Below are 26,437 nucleotides of genomic sequence, written 5' to 3'. Positions count from 1 at the left end.
CCATCCCACCTCCCCAAGTGTCTCTCCTTTTTCCCGTTGTCTTCTCTCGAATTCACCAAGATACACCAACTGAAGTTAGTCCTTAAAATATTGGTAGTATTTCTTTCTTTCCAGGAAAAGAAAATCCTTTAAGACTAAAAATGAACTACAAGCTGCTTCTGGCTTTCTCCTATCGTCTTACCGGAGAACAAAAGGCAACTCTCAAAGCTCACTACACTCAGACTGTGGGCTCAAACAGTTTATGATCAGGGCTCTTAGCTCTGCCTTTCCCTTCCACAACCCCACTGCATAGACAGCAACTGTGCCATCAGTTCTCAGCGATACCCTGTCTACCCTGACGTGTAAACAAAGGAAGAGTTAGTTACCAGCCAGAGGAACAGACTTACTGAGATATTCAAAAGTAATCCAATAATATTCACTATGCAGAATGCTTACTCATCAAAACATAGATTTTTAATTACTTTTTAAAAGGGAAGGTATGGGCTGCTCTTGGGAACTGTTCAGGAATTAAGATTTATTCGAAGACTTCAAGGAGAAGATGGCACTGCTACCGTACCTGACACCCTATTACTCTACTCGATGATAATCAATTAAGGCGGCAGTACAAACTCCCTGTCCAGTCAAACAAACAGCACCAGGCTACTTGGATTCTCACTAGCTGCAGGTCAGCCAACTAGATGCTCTTCATTATGAGAACGAAAGACATGTTAGCAGTTAGCAGAAGCCTTGTGTGAAATAAAGTTAAGCTTGAAACGCCTTTTGGGGAGTAGGCCATAGCATATGGTCTGTTAAAAGAATTTAGAAGTAGGGCCTCTACCCCTCTACCTGGGTCTTCCTGACCATCACATACCCCTTCAGTGCTAATCTGTCCCTGGCTCCCACACCTTATTTGGCATTCACATACAGCACTTTCCTGACCGATGAACACCTCACAAGTATTTTGGCTTTCCCAACAATACCATAAACACAAACATTTTCATCCTACAACAACGGAAACACCAGCAGGTCACCCACGGCCACATTAATGAAAGAACAGAGACATACTGCTAAGTGGTTCTGGGGACCCTCCACTTTCTGGCCCCTCTCTTCCTGAGTGCTCTTCTGTCTTTACGTTTGCCTTCTTTGCTGGTTTCTTGTCCTCTTCATTTTCACTATCTGCTGTATAAAGACTCCGATCTGCAAACAGCTGTCTCTCATCTCTGCCACGGAGGGAAAATTGCATCAGAAATAGTTCAAGGCTCTGTGTTCCCTTCCATTCAGACACAGTGGAGATATGAGACCGTCCCCCTCATACGATTGGCTGTGCAATGAATGATGCAGGTGAGGGACTAAATGAACAAAAGGGACCCACTGAAAATCAATCTGGTAGTTTCATCTACTTTACGTACTTAATTATTCTTCCATTTGTCAGCAGTAATCGTAGATCATTATCTTTCGCTCTCCAATCAGGTACGGTGGAAGATGGCTGGAGATGTTTGTTGAATTTTCCATTCAGTTTAGAGCTCAGTATGTCCTTAAAAGTACAAAGCAGAAGTGACCTTCAGACAGGCCTGCTCAACTGTAAAAGACTGCACGCTGCTCCTCCCGTGGTCCTGCCTGGCGGAGGGACGGGCAGCGTCTAGGCTTGGAGATATCGCAAGTATCCCACAAGCCAGAGCTACTCACTCCACACATACAGAATTGCTCACCTTCCAGCAGGCCATTCGCAACAAAATCATTTTCTAGTATAAAATGCACAATCTGTATAAAGTAAATCCAAATGCAGGCCTCTGTTACAGGTGCCAAAGGCAGGGGTCAAATGGCCTCAGGAAGTCTCAGGTTCCTTGGCTGTTTCTTCTTGATGATGCACAACTGTGGTGACCTTCACCTCATCCCTTCCCACCGAGACCATCTGCCTCTGGGGCCAGAGAGATGGCTCAGAGGCTAAGAGCTCTTCCAGAGGCCCCAAGTCCAATTCCCAGCATCCACATGGTGACTCACTATCATCTATAACAAGAGCTGGTACCCTCTTCTGGCATGCAGGCAGAACACTATACATAATCAATACATCTTTAAAAAATAAAAGAAAAAAGAAAGAAAAAGAAAAAAGAAAGAAAAAGAAAAAAGGAAGAAAGGAAGAAGGAAGGAAGGAGGAAGGAAGGAAGGAGGAAAGGAGGAAGGAAGGAGGAAGGGAGGAAGGGAGGAAGGAAGGAGGAAGGAAGGGAGGAAGGAAGGAGGAAGGAAGGGAGGAAGGAAGGAAGGAGGAAGGAAGGAGGGAGGAAGGAAGGAAGGAAGGAAGGAAGGAGGAAGGAAGGAAGGAAGGAGGAAGGAAGGAAGGAAGGGAGGAAGGAAGGAGGAAGGAAGGAGGAAGGAAGGAGGAAGGAAGGAGGAAGGAAGGAGGAAGGAGGAAGGAAGGAGGAAGGAAGGAGGAAGGAAGGAGGAAGGAAGGAGGAAGGAAGGAAACACTCTCTGCTCCCACACTGCTAGCTCTAAGCACAAGAGCCACCACTTTATTAAGAGAGACAACAGGATCTTTATTTTTTTTAACATATAGATTTTCTTTGAGGTCTTCTTCCTCTTAATAAATAGAACTTTTCATAATGCATTTCCCAAAGTAACTATGGGTTAAGCAGGTTTCATCTTAAAACACCATGATATCAAATATAAAAACATATAAGGTTGTAATGACTGTAATTTCTTTTAGTATTTTAAGTCAACAATACCTCTACCTTACTTTCAATTACCTGTCAATCCTCTACTTAGGATGTAAAATTATGGATGATTAAAGTTTTATCCCAATCTTAGCGCATGGTTTGTATTGGTGGCACTACACACTCTCCCTGCCTCTCTCCACTAGGAATTCTCAGACACAAAAGATTTATTCCGACAGTCTCCCATTCTGACAGTTGGCGCAAGGACAGTCTTTATCTGTCCAATTTACTGTATTGACTGGCAATACTGTCCAAAGATGTTTTCATGTGACCTGTTTTGTTAAGTATTAAATTTCAAGCACTAACCCTGAAAGGCCCCATGAGATGTCAGCAAAGCAGCCAGCCTCTGCTCCCTTACTGCCGTACCGCTCTGGACCCCAACACACTCAGCATTGCAAACTCATTTTGTTGCTGCAGTTTGTTTGAGAAAGGGTTTCACTGTACAGCCCAGGCTGGCCTTAACGTGCAGTAATCCCCTTTGCCTCAGACTCCCAAGTGCTAGGATTACAGACATGTACCATCATGCCCAGCTTAAAATTTTATACATACATATATTATTTGTTTGTTTTTCAAGACTGGGTGTCTCAGCAGCTACGGAGCCTGTTCTGGAACTCGTTCTGTGGACCAGGCTGACCTCAAACTCATAGAGATCCACCTGCCTCCCAATTGCTGGGACTGAAGGTGTGCGGCGCCGCCACCACCACCTGGTTCTAAAATTATATCTTCCAACTTAAATCCTGATGCAACCTAGAAGGGTAGGGACTCAAATTTGCTTGCTCTGGCATCTTCTTTAGAGTCCAAAAGAATCTATGATATCTGAATAAACATTTATTTATTTTATTAATAAACATGTCAACAAATGAATGAAATCTAGGTACCTTAAAATCACACTGCTGGCTTGAAAAACTAGAAACGGGTTTCCCACAGACAAAAGTATTAATTAGTCTCTCTAAATCTACAGTGGAGACGGCAGGCTGCCACACACGCTGTGGGAGCACTTCCGGGGGCCTGGTGTATACTTGCCTCCTCCCACGGACACATCTCTAGTCTTTTGAGGACTTCCCTTGTATGGAGCTCAAGGATGTCTAGGTTAGAAGGAGTTCTGACATGATGGTCTCGAAGTTTTCTCATCTTTCGCCGGGAATGATACGGTGAAGATACTTCATTTGAAGGCCGTGAAACTGGACACACAGTAGGAATTCCCTGAGATTTAACTGGTTTGCCATTTTCTTCCTGTAAGAATCAAATTCAGAACACATTTTATGGCGACATATACCTGACTAAACAACCATAAACATACTTAAAAATAAACACATCCTATTTAATCAGTTAAGATAAAGTTAAATCAACGTTTCAACTTTATTACCTTTTCTTCCACACACTTCCAGAACAATGCATTGCCTTGTTTTATTGGGGGAGGATTTTTTTGACTGGGTGCAGACACAGACACACACACACACACACACACACACACACACACACACACACACACGAGAGAGAGAGAGAGAGAGGGAGAGAGAGAGAGAGAGAGAAACGGGGCTATCTCAGCTTCCTAAGGGCTAGAATTACAAGCCTTTACCAGCACATCAAACTTCCATCTTAAATCTGTAATAGTAAATTGAAGTTAACATTTTCAGAAATAATATTCCTGTTTACTAAACCATCAATTTTGAGTTTATCCTGTTCTGGTTTTAGTGTGCATGAGATACAACTGCACATATATGTTACAAATAGTGTGATTTATATATGACTTTTGGTAGGGAACCCATTAAATGACATTACTAACACTCTTTAATAAATTTTTTGCTACATCTGAAAATACATGAAACATTCTATTCCATGGATAGCAAACCTAGCATAGTCCTCTTTCTTAGAGGTTTGGAGACTCAGCTCAGGGACAGAGAACACTTGCCTAACGAGCACACGGCCCTGGGTTCCTTCCCCAGCCGCAAGAACAAAACAGTAAGATTAACATTTGTTACATGCACACTGCTTTCCCTTCTTGACAGTGTGCTTGTGAGCCTAGCCCGTTACTGCTGAACCATGTCTCCAGCTACTCTTCCCGTGCTACAAAGGGTTAGGAGTTAATAAATTACTAGGTGTGAATGTAGGTTACCTAATGTAATTTACCTAGTAGCTTCCTTCCTCCAGTAGATTTCCTCTTATTTCAAACTACTCGCTAACCAAGTCACTTTCCACAAGAACTACTTTAATGAAAACCCCCCTTTTCAATACCAACACCAGCTGTTTAATGATTAAAACATGTCACATATATGGGCTTTTATCAAAGGCACTGACTTCTCAGATTCTTCAGTACTTTTGGCCAAGGAATTCCCTAATATTCTTTCCAACCCAGCCTCACTCACCGTGTTGTTTTATCCCCCGCCCCCAACTACTTCACAAACATTCATCTCTAGGTAACTGAAACAGATCTAAACACCACACTGTGACTTTTGCTTGAACTTTTGGAGGAACTTAAAGTATTTACAGTAACAAACTGCCTCTTTTTATTTTATTACAACACAACACTCTGTATTTCTCTGTAAGACATTAGAAGCCTAAACTCTGTAAAGCCAAGTCAGCTCATTTTATTCGTTCAAGTGTGTACGTGCTTTCAATATTTACAACATGGTGGCAGATCCATTTGCTTCTCAAGGCAGATAGCAAGCAGACACACTTACATGATCACTTCTATTCTTACCTCTATCGCTCGAATTACTTTAGAAAGTTCCTTAATAAGATGTCCAGGTCTGACATTGTCTGGAATTTCAAAGGCATGTTCAGATACAAGCTGTATTTAGAGTAATAAAGATAAGAAAACCAAAGTCATTTAAATATTTAAAGCCCAGCTTACTTTATAAAGTTTTCTGTATTTTAAAGGCATTGCTGATAATGTTAAATCTTCTCAAAAGTTTATATACTTGGTGGAATATCACCTAAGGAGATCCGTCCACGTTATCAAATAAAATCCTCTTAAAGTCTACACTGGATTTGTCTCACAGTGGATTTTATTTATAATGTACTCTATAAGTCAAATCCTACTGTGATTCCTAGTACAGCTACTAATAATGAAATTAAGCCTAACATCTTATCCAAAACACGTAAGGGTTTTTATAGGGAGCACTGCTACTAAATAACCCTTGTTTTTCATGGAAAGTATAACTTGAATAAATTTGAGCTAAAAGTTTGATGCTGTTAAGTACATTTGGTAAGGATGAACTCATTTAACCCCTCAATCTCAGGGTGACATAGACGTCAGTTTGGATAACCCTTGTCTGAGATTCTTGGGACTAGACATGTTTCAGATTTGGGGCACTTGAGACTGGAGGTGCTTTACCTTTTACAGGTTATGAGGATTACTGCCAACTGAGGGAACTGAAACACTGGCATTAGGTCACAATCCATAATGACACCGCTGACTACTAGCAGAGATGAGATTTGATTCTGTATGTCTGACTCCAGAATCCAAAGTTTTAACCAGTACACTAAACTGAACAAATTTACTAATACACATTATTTCCAATGTCTAATAATACTTGTGATAAAAATTTACATGATTTCTACATGGTAGAAATCATGTAGAATATTTTTAGGATCAATTCTACTCATGCAGAGGCTTTATTTTCTAGAAGTTCTGATGGCAATGCTAACAACACACATTTAAGAAGCACCGCACCCACCCACAGCCTCTGCAGGAGACAAAGGCACACAATTCCCTCAGCTACACTTCATCCTGTTGCGCTGTTAACTCCTCATTCTGACGGTGGAAGACATGTTTTTACTTTCCTGGATGTTTCTGCAGCACCTTGCCCTAATGGATTTGTAGCAGTAATCCTAAAGTAAAATGGAGAATGAAAGCGTACGGACTATAACCTAGGGACCATTGTTTCCCAGTATCTCCTTTTTGAAATAATAATAATAATTATTATTATTATTACTACTACTACTACTACTATGAGTGAGTGTGTGTGTGTGTGTGTGTGTGTGTGTGTGTGTGTGTGTGTGTGTGTGTGCGCCTTTACAATGGTCCCCAGGACTGAGCTGTTTTCAGGGTTACACAGCGGGCGATTCACAGACACTGAGTCTCTCCCTGGCTCTCCTTGTTTCCCTTTAAGTCTAAGTGCGTAAGAATAAGCTACAGAAGCATGGGGGAAGGGAGTAACTCCAAATGCAGGTTCAGACGAACACTCAGAAAAAGGCTGGGATAATTGTGAACAACTGAACCACAAATAAGAGCCTTGGCCCTTCCTTCCCCTCATTCCCCTCATTTTTATACGAATCTACCACAGTGGTAAAGAGCAGGGACTCGCGATCTTAGCGTCCAGCTTTACATGACAGGCACGCCAGTTCTCTTGGGAAATCACTTAAACCGAGACACCAGCAGCACCCTGGCCTCACACAGCCACTCTGAAGACTAAATGAGGCCACACACACAAACACAAAGCACAATGCTCAACATACTTATTGTTACTCTATGTCTGTTTCTTAGCATCTTAAATATACTTGCATTTTGGGTTTTTTTTTTGTTGTTGTTGTTTTGTTTTTTGTTTTTTTAAGAATAAGGAACAAAGGTCTTTATTCTCTAACCAGAGTCATCTATAATATTTCATAGAGTATAGATCATATTAAATACAATCTCCATTCCTTTTACAACCGGGCGGGACATGCACGCAGCCACACAGCAAAAGCACTGTTTCACGATCTCGCCACAGAAACGAAGCCAAGCGCACAGCAGAGACAACGTACTTCTTTTTTCGCCCACGCTTTCAGGGCGGTGTGCAATGCCTTCACTCCCTGCACTAAGTAAGTCTCAGGCTGGAGCCCATCTTCTCTCAGCTCTGTTGGAATGAAGCAAGACAGGGAAGAAAGTTAAAAGTATCCCCAAGTTTATTTATAAAAGACAGGGAAGAAAGTTAAAAGTATCCCCAAGTTTATTTATAAAAGGATATTTTGAGCCTGGGGAGATGGCTCAGAGGTTAAGAGCACTGGCTGCTCTTCTAGAGCACCCGGGGTCAATTCCCAGCACCCACATGGTGGATCACAACCATCTATAGTGAGGTCTCATGCCCTCTTCTGGCATAAAGATGTGCATGCACTCATATACATAAAATGAATAAATCTTTAAAAAATAAAAACCTTTAAAAAAGGATATTTGAAGTATCAAACTTAGCACAATTCAAAAGGCAAAAAAAAAAAAAAAAAAGAAAAAGAAATAACTACATTAAGTGTAATGATACTAAATACTTACATTAAGAATATAAAAATGCAAGCTGGGCGGTGGTGGTGCACGCCTTTAATCCCAGCCAGCACTCAGAAGGCAGAGTCAGGCGGATCACATTCACACATATGAATGCCCTTTCTGGGATTTTAAAAGAGTGATTAAAAACTCAAGTGTGGTATTTCTATGTGCTCAGAATTCAGGTAAGCTGAAGCTGAAGCAGAAGATCTGAGTTCTGTCCAATGGCTGACTTCGTTACAAAATGCAACTGACTGATTGCTATTGTCACTGGCATGAAATGAAGTCTAGAAATTCATACTATGAGCTCTCACTTAACCCATCATATCACACATGCTTTAGAACAACCACAGCTGGCAGACAGTTCACAGTGAAAGTTAAAAGGTCAGGCATGAAGAATGTACTGTGAGGTAACAACATGACCATTCCTATTCCCAGGGTGAGCCTGTGGTAATGGACAACACATAGACAAGCGTGTGCCCATGGCACACACCTTAACACTTGGGAGGCAGAGCCAGGTGGATCTCAGTGAGTTCAAGGCCAGCCCATCCCCCAATCTAATTCTTAAAGCAAGTATTTCAGAAGAAGTGTTAGGTAAATAATCTATTTATACAAGCTACACTTTTGAGAGCAAGACACTAAAATGTGTGCAGGCCTCTCACCCACTAAATGAAATGATTATTTCCCAGTAATATGTATATAGACAGACACCAATATGTATATAGACAAATTTCCAAGAATAAGGAGGGGATAGCTATAGACCAGGTACTTTAACTCAGTGGTTCTCAACCTATGGGTTATGACATATCAATATTTATATTATGATTCATTACAATAGCAAAATTATGGTTATGAAGTAGCAACAAAGTAATGTTATGGTTGGGGGTCGCCAGAGCATGAGGAACTGCATTAAAAGGTAACAGCATTGGGAAGATTGAGACCCACCGCTCTAACTGCTAACTGGGGGAGAGGGAAGAGGTGCATCGTTTTTTAAAGGGGGAAACCAGACAGGAGAGACGGCTCAGCAAGTAAGAGTAGCACTGTCCTTGCAGAGGACCCGAGTTCTCACATGCACTCACATGCACAACCCTCCCACATACATACAGAGTCAAAAACAGAAATCAAGTAATTTTAAAAGTTAGCAAAGGGTCTCCCCAAAAGAATTTGCAATCCCACACCTTATCACACAAGTGCACAAACCACTCATTACCTTTCAGGGTTTCCAGCAAACTTTTGGCTACAAACCAGCATATGGCTTCAAAGAAAGGGAATTTGAAAAGATCTGGTGTTTTTAGTCTTTTCTCCATTTCATAACACCTAAGTGAATAAAATTTAATAATTAGAATTATCACTTTTAAGTTTAACAAAGGTAATCAATGGAAAATAAATAGCCCATGATAAATATGAAGGATTGTATGTTTCCTTAACAACACCTTTTGACAACACTGAACTGTGATCTTAAGCAGGTTCTGGCCTTAATAAATTTGCTAGTCTACTAAAGAGTTACACTGGGTGGGCTGGGCTGAGGTGGGGGTACACCTTTAGAGGCAGGTGGATCTCTGTGAGTTCCAGACCAGCCTGATCTTCAGAGCAAGTTCAAGAGTAGGTTCCAAAGCTACAGAGAAACCCTGTCTCGAAGAATTACATTGGGTACTGTAAAAGATCACTTCTTAGGATCTGTTTCTAATTTTAACAAAAAAAGGATTCTATGAAGATTCCACTAATAGATCTAAATAAAGATCAGTTCTGTGTATTGGACAACACCCATCATCAATGTTTCTTTGGGCTCTACCAAACATTCAAGATCAAGACCATGCTTGGCACTAGTCAAGGTATAAAGACAGGGACCATAATTTGCACAGTATTGGCCTTCTGTCAGAGTCCTAACAACAAAACATGTAGAAGCAGCTATGTCTTTTCCAGAAATAGCTGAGGTACAAAAAGATTAAAACTTATACCTGATAGGCACACAACCTACCACAGCTTAAAGCCTTGTGCTGTGTAAGAGGCACCACCTCCTCCCTTGCCAACTGCAAACACCAAGCATCCAGGGTTCCAATGTGCATGAAAGAGCTCCAAGAGTCACCACTCGTGGGAACCCCAATGTGCCTCCCAAAAGGTGTTTCCCCTCTCGGTCCCCACGCACTATCAATCAGGAAGCACCCGTGCCATAAGTAATGTGACCAACCCCAAGCCTTTCGAGGTACAATGAAAGAACAAAGTCAGCAAACAGGCAGAGCTCTCTGAAAGGAAAATAACTGCCTACCCTTTACCACAACAAAATTCAAAGGTGTCCTAATAGCAATCCTGACTTAAAGATTGTTCCAGCTCCATAAGTGACATCCAGATTGATTAATTTAATTCATTTTCACAACATTAGTTTATAGACTAAGAAAAGCATACTTTTTGTTAAAAAGTTCCCACTCCTAGCCATCTCTCAGGAAGAAGCGGCAGGTGGATCTCTGTGAGTTTGAGGCCAGCCTGGTCTACAGAGTGAGTTTTAGGGACAGCCAGGACTGTTACACAGAGAAACCCTGTCTTCGGAAAACAAACACAAAAGTTCCCATTCCCACTCATTCCTCAAGGCCTATTTCCACAAGATCTCAAAATAAACATTACAATTTTTGAATAAGAAACAAGCAAAATTGTTCCAATTAATAACAAAGGATCCTTTCAATATCGACGAGACAAACCTGAGCTGCATGCCAATGTTGAGGTTGTGTAGAAAGTTACCCCCAAAAGCCATACAGTCCTGAGAAGTGAGCACAGCATGAATCCACCCTGAAACACACAAATCAGCAGCGTTTCAATTGCTAACTAAACACAAGTCATTCTACCAGTGAAGTCAACAACTTAAATACCAATGCCAATTTACTTCTTACCCCAGCACTAAAGAAGCTGGTGCTTATGACCACAGGTTGACTATTCGTTTGAGTACTCATTAAAAGCCTATAATAAGCCAGGCTTGGTGCTGAGTCTGAGGGAAGAGAGTGGGGCTTTGGGATAGTGACCACTGATTGTTTTTAACACCTTTACAATGAAAAAGTTTATCCCGAGGCCAGTCAAATCTGATTTGATTAGGAAATGACACTTTCCGTTAAAGATATAAGGCTGGCTAAGCAATCTGCTTCCCAAGTGTCAGCATGAAGTCCCCTGAAAGGAACACACAGGGAAAGACCAGGAAATACAATGTGACACTCCGCTCCAGCAGAAGGCAAGACAGATCACCCACATGTAAAGTTAAATGCCGATGATTAAATGTTTTGTTCCCACTAGGGTGTTTTCAAAATGAGAGACATTTCTAACAGATGATGTCTAACTTTTTAAATGTTAACAGACTGAACATAAAGACAAAACAATACAAATTCTTTTGGGCATTCATATAAGTAACAAACCATGTTCAATAAAAACCAGGGCTAGAAACTAAACTTCCATATTTTAAAAATGTACTTATACGTGGTTTGGGCACCATTTCCAGGAATACGACTGCTCTATAAATTAAAGAAAGCTATAGCATAGTTTGTTCAGAAAGTTACCAGTCATTCTTACAGCAGTGATGGCCTGAATGCAGCCCAGAACCGAGCACCATCAGTCAGCAGCCCTTAGAGAGGCAAACTCTCAGGCCTGTCCTGCACTCGTGGAAGGAGAGTCTGAGAGAGAGCCGGAAGTCTGTGTGAGGCCCTCTTGGTGATCTTTATTCTCCATGAGGCTGGACAGACCCCAAGCTGCCCCAATGCTGATGAATCTCAGCCATCCCTAGCTCACATGTAATGGTTTGCAGACCTGTAACTCTAATGTTGCTGTGAGTACAGGCACATAAAAAGCAGCATTTCTTCATAAATCATCTTTTAACTTCTTCCTTACACACTCCAGTAGACCACTAAACTGACTTATAATCTATGAACTTCAATTTTATTTTAAAAAGGATACAATGGAAAAAGTATAATAAATAGCACTAGGAGAAGATCTAAAGCTAGCCTTTCAAAATCTTGACCTAAATCCTAACACTTCTAGATATTGACTCATTAAGTTACTCTTTACACCAGAGGCAAGGTAGAAAAGCAGAGCATATAGTAAGAGCCCTGTAAACCCTATAACCATTAGGTCACCCCAGCCAGAAGAACCCTGTTCTCAACACCATGGGCCCAGAGAGTATATTCACATTGCCAAGCAACATACCAATGCCTATGCTTGAGACACACAGTACGGAGAAGTGTGGTGGTCCTCAAAGAGTTAGGCATTGTTAAGTAATACGATTTTATTTAGTACATACTCAAATGAAAACATGCCTCTATATAAAAGTTTGTGCAACTGTTCAAAATAGCACTATTCATAAAATCACAAAGCAGAAAACGATCCAAGTATCTATCAACTAATGAATGGTAAGCAAACTATGGTATACCCTGAAAAGGAATACTGTTAGGCAAGAAAAGAGTAAGCATTCATACATGCTATGACACAGGTGAGCCAAGGAAGGATTAGGGAAAATAATGCCAGTCCCTCACAGCCGGGGTGACAGCCATGTCTACAATCTCATCACTCCGGAGAGGCAAGAGAGTCAGAGGTTCAAAGTCATTTCAGTTACAGGCCAGCGTGAGCTGTGAGACCGTGTCCAAAACCCAAACAAACACCCAAAAGCCACACAAACAAAAGCAGGAGAGGAGAGATAGAAGACCAGACAGAGGGAAGAGGCCACACACAAAAGGAGGAGATGTAGTAAGCGTCAAAGCAGGCAAACGCATAGAAAGTATATTAGTAGTTGCTAGGGGTCCAGCAAGTGGGGGATGGCAGGATCTGCTAAAAGGTATGGAGTTTCTTCTGGACACGAGGGAACGAGTGTCCACTCAGATGGCAGTGATGGTTATGTGATCACACTGATCTATTAAAAATCATTAAATTGTACCATTTAATAGGATGGTGATTAAGTCCTCTAAGGAGCAGTCAAGTCAAAAGTTCTTAGTCCTTCTTAGGTAAGTCCATAAAAGCTATGTTTTACTTAACAAGTACGTTCAAGCCAAAGTTGGTTCTAACTATAAGCTGACTCCATGTGACTCACTATCAGCTAACCTAGACCAGCAGGTGGGTCTTCAGGCACAGGGTCCTAAGTTGGAGATGGCCAGGAGATGAGAAGGTAAAGAAATCAGGAGATGCTGTACAAACTGTCTGATGCCAAGCAAGCTTATTTAGACATACAGCAAGTTGGCAGAAACTACCACACAGCAGAGCGAAGACAGTGGAAAGGTGAACAAACAATGCTGCGGGAGAAAAGCACAGCGTCTCTCAAGAGTTTCACACACAGAGTGGACAGCAGCCTTGGGACTGACCGCCACAGCCCTGGAGGGCGGGAGAGTTGGGCTCTCAGGGTTTGAAGCAGCTCTCCCGAGGTCCCAGCCATGGGCCATTACTGGCTCTGCCAAGCACGTTCCTGGCTTTAGACAAGGATCTGTGTTTTCCATGCATCAAGGCCTCAGGGAAAGCCCTGGACCAGCCCAGCCCTCAGCAACCACGGAAGAAGGGGGGGAAATGAAAACCTTACCTGTAGGAACAAATAAGGTATGTCCCTGCTTTACCACACACTTGTAGCATTTATCTACTTTATCTCCAAAGAACACCTCACTCTGGGTCACAGATGAACTCCAAGATTCATAGAGTGCCAAATTTTCATTTGTTGGCTTTATCAAATAAAAAATCTTCTCACCCTAGAAGGAAGTAATCATACTACTTTGAAAAAGAAAAGCCATTCTCAGGATGGCCTACACTGGTACAATTTCCCAATAAAAGGATCTAAGTTAAACTTAAAGAGACTTTGTTTAGATTCAAAAGTCACATATTTGATCAGCCGCTAATTCCCTACTCAGCAAGTTCACAGGAACTAAAACTCCCCCCACCTCCAACTGACAAAGTCAACAATCCTATCAAAGAAAGACAAAGACCCACAAACAGGAGGTCATGCCACAGCAGGGTCATCTCACACACTTCATCTTCAGAACCAGGAAGATCTTATCGGTACGTTTTTACAGATTTAAAAACCTGTGAATAAACTTCCTTTTAGTGAGTCCTTGGCATCCTCAGAGAAAAGACCAGATCTCAAGGACACAGCATCAACTCCATTCCAGAGTACTACACAGGCCCTGGAATCTGAATCAGATCCAGTCCTGGGCGAGTCGCTGAGTAATGTGAAGGAAAATTCTTTAAATTGTTTAATTGTGTTATCGCTCCAGTATAGAAGTCATTAGCTAGGTGTAATATAACTAGGGTGATTTTTTTAATTATACTAAAGTTTAATTATTTAAATCTAGCCACATAAGGCTAATGTTTATTAGGCAATGCAATTCGGGATAAAGAAGAAAAAATAAAAACTAAAAGAATTAGTAATCTTATAGACATTTGTGATTTATAGACTTGTTTTCTCATTCTCATTTTAAGGTCAGAAGCAATCATCATCATCATCATCATCATGTTCCTTCTTAGTCATTTGGTTCGGAGATTAATGTGAATTGACTAAGGAGAAGAGAAAAAAGAGACAGAAGGCTAACAAATAAACTTAAAATATAGACGTAAAAAAGGGATCTCAGTATCCCATGCCTTTTCTATTACCTGAAACGTTAAAAAAATAAAAAAAATAAAAAAGAATGCTCTGAGGCATAAAATGTTTAAGGAGCAGAAAAACATTTACGTGTTTACAAATGTTACACAGAGCAAATGGATGTCCTACCAGAAAAATAAGGCATGTTTTTAATTAAGAAAAAATAAGAAATACCCTATTCCTTACCCAAAGGACATGGTACCAGACAGAAGTCCCACCAAAGTCAATGTGGAAATCTGTATAGCTATCTTGAACTCCCATTAAGCAGTATTTCTGGACAAAGGGCTTAGGAAAGACCGAGTCATCTGGCCAATAATTTTCCACCCAGGAAAGTTTTCTGGCTACATCAGGGACCTCCACCAATTCAGACATCCTTAAAAAGAAAAGAAAAAAAAATACATATATACATACCAACGTAATACAACTTAAAGATTTCTTAAAACTATTCTTCCCATGTCAAACCAAACCAAGCACCAAGCAATTAAATGGAATTCAAGATTAACAATACATTTAAAATACATTTTATGCCATTGTTTTCATCATCATAATCACCACCACCACCACCACCACCACCGCCACCGCCACCGCCACCGCCACCGCCGCTGCTTTGGAGACACGGTCTCACTGTGCAGCCCTGGCTGCCCTGGCTGCCCTGGAACCAGGCTGGCCTTGAACCCACAATGATTCTCCTGCCTCTGCACCCTGAGCGCTGAGATTAAAGCTGTGCGCCACTATGCCAGCTACATCTTGTTTGTAAATATTCTATGAGCCTGGCAAAGCAAAATTTACAACACTGCTTCGAATGGATAGCTATAAAAGTCACAGTTATGCTTATTAAAATTAACACACCATTAAACTACATTTAGCTAAAATTGAGAATGCTAAGGCAAACTATCCAGATACTCACTTTGTATCTGAAAATTCAAGGCTGATCACATTCAGCACTTTTGGTCTGTTAGGATTCATGAAATATTTAACATAGTTGTGAAGTGTCATCTTGCTGTCCGCCTGCCTTGCCACATCAATGACATCTATCACTTTGTCACCACCTGTAGAGGAAAACAAGATTAGTCTTGTTATTGACCCTTTTTTTGGTGGGGGTTTCTCTATGTAGCTCTGGTTGTCCTGGAATTCACTCTGTACATCAGGCTAGCCTAAAATTCAGAGATCTGCCTGCCTCTGCCTCCGGAGTGCATTACTGACCTTAAAAGTTGCATAAATAGATACTCTAAACGAAAATACTAAAATCCATATCTGCTTATTATGATAACTAACTCAACTAAAAAACTACACATAATAAATAGACATAAAAACATAATTTACTGAGCCTTCTATATATATATCAATGATTTCTTATGGGTAGCTCATAATGGCAAAAAAAATACATTAAATTGGGATATGAAAATTGTCCACTGTTTACTGGGTTTCAATTTCCTCATTCATAAAGGAGGAGATTGGCTTTTCTCTTTAATTTCTATAATGCGTAAGAGTCTAAATCTGAGGGCTGCAGGTCCTCTGGAAGAGCAGCCAGTGCTCTTAACCTCTGAGCCATCTCTCCAGCTCTTGGCTTAGATTTATCTTCATATAAAGCCTAACAGTTCTACTGTTATTATAACTGAAGAGCTTTGCAGTACTAAAAGTTACTGGATAAAGCAGTCTGAACAACTTTTTCTTAAGATTTATTATGTATACAACATTCTGCCTGCATGTATGCCTGCAGGCCAGCAGAGGGCACCAGACCTCATCACAGATGGTTGTAAGCCATCACGTGGTTGCTGGGAAATGAACTCAGGACCTCTGGAAGAGCAGCCAGTGCTCTTAACCTCTGAGCCATCTCTTTAGCATCTGAACAACCTTTCCTATAATTAAGTTACACTAACGATTTATTTTAAAGGCAATTAGGTTTAAGTTAAATCTAAACCTTAATCCCTAGTTTATCATACATACATTTAGATAAATGTTTCAGTCAGGGCATTTAACAGGTTTTTCTGAAGAAACAATTATCAATGAAAATGAATAAAGGGAGAAATCCAATATGACATGCCAAGGAATGAATGTACAGTGTTGGACACATAATTTTGAGATCTGATTTTCGATTTTCAAATAACTTTTGTTACCAAGTGGCATGTACATATTACCAGCTTTATCTGTAAACTTTATAATGAGAATAAATGAAAGGAATAAAAATATCAAGAATCTGACAATTGGTAATTTTTGCCTTATTTCTTACTTTCTTGTGTCTCAAAATCACAAGTCAGTCCAGGTGTCATTAAATGGCAATGCTGACCAAGTCACTAACATAGAGACATGTTTGAACTGAATCTTCTCTTTTTACAGGCCTTCCTATAAGAGACCGGAGGTCAACAAACAGGATAGAGAACACTAGGCTCAGAATTGCTACTGCCATTTTGCAGATGCTAGAACCTATCCAGCTCCTCGTGTCTTCTTGGAATCTGTGGCTGCCCTTCAGTAAAGACTTTCCCTATACAAATATCCAATGTAATAGGGTAGGCTGACAAACAAGAACAGAGAAAAAGGTTTCATTCTTTTCTGACCATTGTTGGTCTGTGGAGTTGCTTAGCGGAGTTGCTTCAACAGAAGCACTATTAGATTTGACTTTTCCTGATCCTTAGGAAGCATCCAAAAGGCATTTTCCATTCCATATCAATACTGTTAAGACACTATCATTTATATTTTTTTTATTTATATTTTTTTTTCAAGTACGTAAAGAAACCCATTTCGTACCTACATAACGTTCCACATCCATCACTGAAAAGGTCGCTGAAGGGAGCCTGAGTCCAAGGTCATCTAATTTAGGGACCATAATAGGAGCATCAAATCCATGTTTCTCCAGGTATCTTTGTGTCAGCTGACTGCCATGCATCTTTACAACAATTTCATCGGCACTAGGAAAAACATAATGTCATTTTTTTTTTTTTTTGGTTCTTTGTTTTTTTTTTTTTTAAGATTTATTTATTATGTATGTAGTGTGTTCTGTCTGCATATATTCCTGCAGGTCAGAAGAGGACACCAGATCCTATTACAGATGGTTGTGAGCCATCATGTGGTTGCTGGGAATTGAACTCAGAACCTCTAGAATACTAGCTGGTGTTCTTAACCACTGAGCCATCTCTCCAGCCCACATAATGTCATTTTTATTAATAAGCCACTTATAAAAGTTCTGTGATAATGAACTAACATGGAGAAAGAATTTAGAAGTAGTTATGTCAGTGGTTCTCAACCTAATTCTCCTCTTTAAAACTTTCACAGACTGCACAAAGTATTTAAATAATAGATCATATGAGAATGTAAAATATTGGATTCAGTACAATAGTTATGGAATGAGGCAAATTATGCAATCATTTGAAAAGGAACCTAAGATCTAGATCATAAACAAGAGCAAACTATATATAACACCATTGCTAACACAATCACATCTTTAAAGAATTATATATAAGCCGGGTGGTGGTGGCACACACCTTTAGTCCCAGCACTCAGGACGCAGAGGCAGGTGATTTTCTGTGAGTTCGAGACCAGCCTGGTCTACAGAGCTAGTTCCGGGACAGGCTCCAAAGCTACCCAGAGAAACCCTGTCCGGGGGTGGGGGGGGGGGAGGATTATACATATATAGATCTATAAACACAAATGTTTTGATGTAGAAAGAAAAGCTCAAAAGACTTACATTAAGCCTTAGAGGGACTGTGAAAACCCATTCAATTTATTTTATGTAAATTACATCAACTATGTTTAATTCAACACTTATTATTACTTTACTATGGTTTAAATGACCCAAAGCTTCTAGAGTTAATTAAAAGCAGCCCTTCAGTTAACAGCAGTAACAGTCTGGACATTTGTGATCAGCTCTAATCTATTCTCATCTGTGTTAGCTGTGGCAGAAAGCATTATGACTTACTTATGATTTTACAGTCACAAGTCTTTGAAATAAGTGAAAGCCTTATCTCCTTCCTCTGAAAAAATGTATACCCACAGACACTAATTTGCACTGATACTTTTGGAAGAACATAAAATAAATACCCCTGAGACCTGTAAATAGGCTCAGAGAAAAGTCTAGGGCTAGGCCCCAAATCAATCAAGCATTGCCCAGTAAAAAAGGAAAACAAGCAAACTCCCTCTTACAACTTGGAAATTGGTAACTGACAGCTTGAGAACAAGACACTTAATTCAATAAAAATCAGGTGGAAACATTGTTTCATATCTTTTCTATTTCTCAGGCAACCTGAGGGAGGTAAATGTGGATGGTTTTTCTTTGTTTCAGTTTTAGGACTAAAAGGTGGGGAAGTAAGCAGAAAAAAAAAAATCTCAGGGTTTTCATTTCAGGATCTAAAAGAAATTCCATAATAGGCTAAACTTGATAGTGTGATTTAAATTGTGCTCCGTCTTTAACAAGCTGAGGTATGATCTTGTGTAAATCTATTAAGCATTATCTCTTTAAATAGATGTCAGGCAGTGAGTAGGGAATGATCTGAATTAGCATGATTAATACTTTATACTTTATACTCTCTCTTTATACTTTATACTCTCTCTTAGCCTAGCAACTCAAATATACTCTATTATTTTTCAGACTCAAAATGTTCAGACCTGACGCCATCAGAGGCTAAGCAACAGCCCCTGCAAGCTTCTGGGGGCCCGGGGCACAGGCAGCTGGCACAGGGGTCTGAGAAAATGGACGTGCAAGTCAGGGAAAGGTGACAAGAACGAACAGTGGCCGCATTATCAGAAGGTGTCAGAGATGATGCTTCAAATCAGTGTGATTCAAATTCAACCCACCTTTTACATGGTGACCCAATCTGCGTATATATAACATTAGTTTCATGAAACTAAGCCTAATTACTGCTATGACCGTAATGACAGTTTCTACTTCCTCTACAGAAAAAGTGAAAAGCAGCGGACACCAATGTCACGGTGCCACCCGAATTTGAAAGACCACTTTAGACCATTCCACTTTAACAGTCAATGCTGCTGATCTGTGCGAGCCAGAACAAGGTCCCTACCTTGGGAAGGCGCGGGAACGCAGCTCTGTGACGAAGGCCCTGGTCCCGGCTTGCACGGGCTTGGAGCCGTCGTCCGCTTCTGTGTAGTCATGCCTGTGCCAGTTTCTCCTCTTCCTCACTGCATTTGCAAGGTGGGGAAAAGAAGCGCTTTGGTGACGGGCATACTCTGTGCTATCTAACTGTCGTGGTCTACACAATCACAGGTAACAGCCATAGAGTACAATGAAAACACTCAGGTTTGTAATCGCATTCCCAGGCCACAAAAGAAAAGTTTACAAAAGCTAATGCTGTAATTATAAATAATTCACTGTGGGTTTTTAAAAGCCTGACCATTATTCAAAATAATTTAAAAAACTAAAGCAATTAAAAGCACATTTAGCCATACAATATCATTTCCAAATTATTTAAAATTAGTTTATTAAAACAATGAGTCATCCTATGATTAACCACATCATCCAAATTATCTTCTCAGGATAAGGCATCAAAACTCCATTTCAACATTATAACGTTATTCTTGTTCATGTAAGGCTTTCATCTCCAAATAAGCACATAATGACACAAAGAATATAACAGTTTACCAGGACATAAATAAACAAGACCAGTGCTGTGACAAAGCACACAAACACCTCAAGGTTAGTTGAGGCACTAAATTCCTATGGGTCTAAAGCTGGGAGGGAGAGATGATCTTCATTAGTCCTAACCCTGAAAATCAGGAGACCTATATTTGATTCTTAGTTCATCCATCAACTTCCTCTGCGACCTTGGGACGGTCATCTGACACCTCTGGATCCAGATTCCTCAAAGTGGGAATGAAGGAGATGGATTAGTGTGCTGATTTTAAAAGTACACCTAAAGCACCCTTAACAAAGAGGAAGATGGCCAATGGAGAAAGTGGGTACCTCTCTATTACTGCCTTACTGTAGCTCGTTTGTGTGATACCAGTAAGGTTTCATTGTATTTGTGTGCGTGTTTCAGGAAAACTAACCATGTAACACCACCTAACTTAGAACTCATAATCCTCCTGTTTCTGTTTAGATGATAAGTTTTAATTATAAAAGAATCCTTCTGAAAGTCTAAAACTCCCAACATTCTAACTTTCTGTTACTGATGTCAGCAACTTCCTTAGAAATAGATTTTTTTAAATAGTAAGATCAACTGACAGCGGTATAATTACATGGAAAAATAAGGGGTGAGTGATAGAAGATGATAATAGTATGTGAAGTCTTCTAGGCACTTGCTGTAAAACTACTTCAACTTTTCTTGTATGTTTGAACTTTTTCATAACAAAATGTTACAGAGAAAACAACCACGTGATTTCAAGATATTTTATTATTTTTGAGGCAAGGTCACCTGTACCCAGGCTACATGACCTTAACTTTTGATAATCCAGACACCACTTCCTGGAGTGCAGGATTGTAGACATGGCAAGCACATAACCACATCCGGCTTTATGTAGTGCTGGGAACCACACTCTGGATTTCATTCATGCTCTACCAACTGAGCTATACCCAGTCTAATTTCAAGTTATTTTAAGTATTTCCCTTACCAAGGTCCTAACACTGGATCCCCATCTAGATAAAGGTCACAAATGTAACCAACAAATGTAGAAATCAAGATTATGTACATCTGAGAGTCTAAAACAAGGTCCTCGAGTCACTAATTGAGAGTAGATCTCCAGCACAGAAGAGGCTAAGAGTCACCCCACCCCACTTTACATCTCCCAAGAAAACTTTGAATGACGGTTGAATCTTTCTAGGAAATTCCACTAAGGTGTCCTTTGTGTGTTATTTTTCTCATTGGGAATCGTTCACACAGTGGCTAGAGACATAGCTCAGCAGATAAGAGCCCTTGCTGCTCTTGCGGAACACTAGAGTTCAGGTCCAACCACCTGCACCAGGCCTTCTCCGGTGACCTCTTCTGGACCCCTCTCAGGCACCCACATGGGTGCACATACATATACAGACAGACCACAAACACACATAAAAATAAGAACAAATCTTTAAAACCATTCCCACAATTCAAGTGCACCTTAGTATAGGTTCCCCTCTACTGTACACAGACATGAAACTTTTCATCTTCATCACATGTTTTTATACCTATTCAATACCCAAAAGCAATTTAAAAGCCAACAACAATTTCAAGGTGTAGATGTGCCACGTCGTAATTATTTTTGATTCTTTAGCACAGTGGTTTGAAAGACAATGGATCCCAGAGACTAATGTGTTTGAACACTTGGTCCCTAGTTAGTGGAGCTACGTGGTAAGGATTAAAAAGTGGTCTTATTGGAAGAGCTGTTGTCACTGGGGGCAAGCTTTGATGTTCAAAATAACGCAATTCCCAGTGCTCCCTCCCTCCCTCTCTCTCCCTCCCTCCTTCCCTCCCTCCCTGTCTCTCCCTCCCTCTCTCCCTCTCTCTCCCTCCCTCCCTGTCTCTCCCTCCCTCCCTCCCTCCCTGTCTCTCCCTCCCTCTCTCCCTCTCTCTCCCTCCCTCCTTGTCTCTCCCTCCCTCCCTCCCTCCCTGTCTCCCTCTCTCTCCCTCCCTCCTTGTCTCTCCCTCCCTCCCTCCTTGTCTCTCCCTCCCTCCCTCCCTCCCTCTCTCTCCCTCCCTCCCTCTCTCTCCCTCTCTCCCTCTCTCCCTCTGCCTCTGCCTCATGGTTGTTCATCAAGCTGTGAGCTCTCAGCTGTTACTCCGCCATGGTGGGCTCTAACCCTTTGAAACTGTCAGGGACCCTGAATACTTCCCAACTCCCATAATTCCCCAGTCTCAGTTGCTCTGCAGCTGTATAAAAGTGACCAGGACAGGCACCCCGCTTCTCTCCATCTCTCTTCACAGAGCACCGTAATTAACAGCCCTGACATAAATCTTTCTGTTTTAACCCCTCCAGATACATCTCCAGCAGTGCTAGAAGGAAGTGTGACCATCTGACTGAGGTGCCCCCAGCTGGCTGTTTGGGATGGAGTAGGAGGCGTGGCCTTGCCAGAGGAGCAATGTCACTGGTGACCATTCCCAGTATACTATCTCTGCCCCCTGCTTAGGAATAGAGATGTGAGTTCTCCACCATAATAAGCTGAACCATAGACCTGAGTAAACTTCTTTCATAAGTTGCCTTGGTCATGGAATTTTATCACAGCAACAGAAAAACTAATACAAACAGCACTATTTTAAAAGATATTTGTTATATACTACAAAATGACCTCAGGAAAGTGTGAGTAATTCACATTCCTACCATACAGGCAGCTCTGTGTTAAAACAACAGGCATCATCACTTGCTAAGTGAACTATAATGCTGATGCTGCCCCCCCCCGCCACCCCCACCCTCACCCTCCCACCCCTCCCCATCCCCCAGCCAAAGGCTTCTTTACATAATACTGGCTTTCCTAGACCAGGCTGCCTCTGCCTCCCAAGTGCTGGGATTAAAGCATGCGCCATCAGGCCCAGCCACATGTTCCATTTTTTATATTAATTTTTGCAGAGCACAATAATCAGTAAAATATACTCAATTTTTGATGATAGCTATGGATCCAAACTACACCTTTGATGAATAACTACACAATATTTAATTAGATACTTTCTCTTATATCTCACATAACTTTGTTGCACATATTGTAGGAGACAATATAGGTCAAGTATTTTCTCACTATGAAATCTGGTATATAATAACCTACCAACACTGTAACTTCCTTCTATAACTTCCTTTAATGTGATGACTTATAGCGTAGGAGAAAGATGCAACTGTCCTATTTGGCCAACAAGCCTGAAACATAAAATCATGCACTACGACAGCTGCCTGAATCTGTCTAAGAGGAAGGCAGTGAAGGGTTAGTTTGAGTAGAAGTCACAGGCAAAGGGAGAAAAGGTCTGCCTGGGCGCATGTGCCTGAGGAGCACACAGAACAAATGCTGAGCAGTGCTCTGCGTTAAAATCAGGGTCTTAACTCCCAACCACAGAGTATATGCACCTTGTTAAGTGGGTATTACAGTGTCTCGATTATACCTATAACAAAGACATCTGGGATATTCTGACAGGAACAGGAAGTGGGTGAAGTATGGGGGAAGGTGAGCCTTATGTCAAGACAAAATACATGACTGAATCTTGAGCATCTTCCCCAAGTTGGATGCTTGCCCAGAAGATGGCCGATGCATGGTATGAAGTTTTTCCAAGAGAAGAGGAGCTTGAAGGGCCAAGTCATAGGCAAGCTTCTCTTTGAAGCATCATTATTCAAAGGGTAGGTTACAATCTATTATGGTCCATATAATCAATTTAGCAAGTGTGATAGATTTTAAAAATATGACATCATATGGAAAAATAGACTGCATTGTTTAAAGTAGTACTGCCTCTTAGTAACTCAGTATTTCATACAAATAAAATTCAAGTCATTTCATATAGGGAATAGATACTTGAATTTTACACCAAAACTGATATGAAAGTTGTTTCACCTGAAATAAAAATACTGTACTATTTACTTCTTCCTGACTTATTCTTGACCAAAACATATTTAATTTATTATATACAACATACATCAGTGTTCCACCAAACAAGACTCATGTGACAATTTTACCAGGTGTCTTGAATTTAAGTTTTATTCTGTATACTATGAAAACAAGTAACCTGTGTTTGATATAAACTATTCTTATGCATTACTGCAGCTTAAATTCCTACATATTTTATAAGGGGGTTATAAAAATTAATATTTCTAATAAATGATCAGCCAAACTGTTACTAAGTCTCATTTACATGCTATTTTCATATAACAAAATTTTTACTTAGAATAGTACAAGGCAGGCAAAAGTCCATATTCAAAACGAAGAGGCTATAAATTCTATAAATTACCTACACACCAGCCACAGTTATCAGAGCGCCCTCACTCAAAGGTCCCTTCTTGTTTCATTTTGTATGCTTTTGAGACAGGTCTCACTATGCACCCCTGGCTGGCCTGTTACATAAACTAGGCAATCCTTGAACGCACAGAAATCTGCCTCCCAAGTGCAGGAAGTGGAAACCAGAGAGACGACTTTGATAATTTGGGTGCTGGAAACTGAAGTCTGAGTCTTATCCCTTATAGCTGAGCTATCTCTCCAGTCCTCTTTCTAGTTTCAAAATAAAGTCTAGTTTCCCTTTAATTTTATGAACACAAAAATTACAGTTTGCAGTCAAAATTTGTCAATAAATAGCTATATTCTAAAGCCTTTTAAATATTTTCTCTTGAATCTGAACAATAATATCTAAATTTTGTCTTTGGAATTATCTGTAAAAGACCAAATATGAATATTCTTTTGTTTCTAATACTGGTCTACTCTATAGACTAGTGGAAGAAAATCACTCCAGCCTTTACCTTATCTGCTCTGAAAAGACTCACCAGAGACCTGCTCTGGCCTTATCCTCATCCGTCTTGATCTTTCCATGGTCGCCAGGAGTGGGGAATAAAGGAGTCTTAAGCGGATAGTCTTTGACAACCAAGTTCTGTAAGTACATGCTATAGTTTACCTATCAATACCCTGATTTTCTCCTAATACACTATTCGCAGCTGTCCGTTAAAGTCAAATCTTAACTCTGCATACTACTCCGATTCAACAGGATAATGTCAGTCACACGGGTTTCCACAATCAGGAAAGTTTTTCTTTGCCATGTTTAGTAAATTGCAAGGGCTTTTTTTTAAGATGTACTTAAATTTGAGCGCTCTCTTAAATTTGAGGGCTCTCCATGTTAGTATTTAAGGGGCAGGAGGAAGGATGGGAGGAAGAGCTGTGGTTGAAATGTAAAATGGAATTTACAAGAATAAATAAATTTTTTAAAATGTATTTTTCTCCCTTTTTCTTGTGGCATATTTAATAATTCAAACAAAGGCTTATTATCTGGAATCTCAGCACTTGGGAGGCAGAGGCAGGAAGATCAAGAATTTGGGACCGAGCCTTGAGTTGGCAGCATGGCCTTTAATCCCAGCTCTGGGTGTGTGTGTGTGTGTGTGTGTGTGTGTGTGTGTGTGTAGTGAAGAGTCAAGTGAATCTGTGAGTTTGAGGCCAGCCTGAGTTCTGGGTGTGTGTGTGTGTGTGTGTGTGTGTGTGTGTAGAGTGAAGAGTCAAGTGAATCTGTGAGTTTGAGGCCAGCCTGATCTACAGACCGAGTCCCAGGACAGTCAGAGCTACACAAAGAAACCCTGTCTTGAAAACAAAAAAGAAAGAAATAAAGAAATTTGGGGGCCACTACAGGCTATGTAACTAGACTACCTCAAATTTTTCTTTATTATTTTTAGACAAAAACTGTACTGTATTTTCAATGAAATCTGCCCTACAGCTCTTGGTATTATAATATTAATTAGAGTACCACAAAACTACCACCATTTCCATGCTACGTTTCAAACATTTAATTTTCACTTAAGCGTCCAGTACTTACTCAAGGAAGAACCATGTAGGACTGCGCAGTTGGGGCAGTGGTATAAGTCGATGTCAACAGCATGATGCTCTTCTACACCGACACAGCTAAGACAAAGACAAACCAAAACAAAGCATGAATGGAAATACTTTACTACTTTAAAAAGAAACGCTTGGACTTGAAGTGAGAAATGTATGGTAACTCAAATAGCAAATTTGAAACATATACAAGAATAAATTTTATTACCCTCTCCCTCCACAAACTTGCTAGCAATTGTGGGTGAGAACATATCCAAATGCACACGAAGCCATTCACTTTGTGCAGCTGTGGAAACATCAAAAACCCTTAAGCACTATGTAAATGTCATCTGTTCTGAAATTATTGTCAATAAGATGAGTCAAAAGGTAAAAACCATGATGAGATTCTGAACATTATTTCCATCTTAACAATGAATGGGCTCCATAATCTAATTTGTGGGTTATAGAATTTGCAAACAGAAATGTATATCCTTAAATGAATGTGTTTGAAAAAAGAAGACTGGCAT

At 40.4% G+C, this 26,437-nt stretch overlaps 1 protein-coding gene across 1 annotated transcript in view; it reads right to left on the bottom strand.

The window, feature by feature from the left end:
* Positions 1 to 26,437, bottom strand: part of Kdm7a (lysine demethylase 7A) — a 59,623-nt gene that overhangs the window by 10,671 nt on the left and 22,515 nt on the right. The window contains exons 2-14 of the mRNA XM_051174740.1: positions 25,915 to 26,000; positions 19,525 to 19,642; positions 17,258 to 17,418; positions 15,420 to 15,561; positions 14,699 to 14,885; positions 13,463 to 13,625; positions 10,620 to 10,707; positions 9,137 to 9,243; positions 7,437 to 7,528; positions 5,392 to 5,481; positions 3,714 to 3,923; positions 1,389 to 1,513; positions 1,045 to 1,199 (exon numbers count right to left, since the gene is read on the bottom strand). Of these exons, the coding sequence (XP_051030697.1) occupies positions 1,045 to 1,199; positions 1,389 to 1,513; positions 3,714 to 3,923; positions 5,392 to 5,481; positions 7,437 to 7,528; positions 9,137 to 9,243; positions 10,620 to 10,707; positions 13,463 to 13,625; positions 14,699 to 14,885; positions 15,420 to 15,561; positions 17,258 to 17,418; positions 19,525 to 19,642; positions 25,915 to 26,000 (1,724 nt within the window). The remainder of the gene's footprint in view (positions 1 to 1,044; positions 1,200 to 1,388; positions 1,514 to 3,713; positions 3,924 to 5,391; positions 5,482 to 7,436; positions 7,529 to 9,136; positions 9,244 to 10,619; positions 10,708 to 13,462; positions 13,626 to 14,698; positions 14,886 to 15,419; positions 15,562 to 17,257; positions 17,419 to 19,524; positions 19,643 to 25,914; positions 26,001 to 26,437) is intronic.

The sequence above is a fragment of the Phodopus roborovskii genome, unplaced genomic scaffold (assembly GCF_943737965.1).
Source record: "Phodopus roborovskii unplaced genomic scaffold, PHOROB, whole genome shotgun sequence".
In the NCBI taxonomy this organism is placed as follows: domain Eukaryota; kingdom Metazoa; phylum Chordata; class Mammalia; order Rodentia; family Cricetidae; genus Phodopus; species Phodopus roborovskii.
Note: the sequence above shows the minus strand (reverse complement) of the source record. Positions and strands in the feature narration are given on the sequence as shown.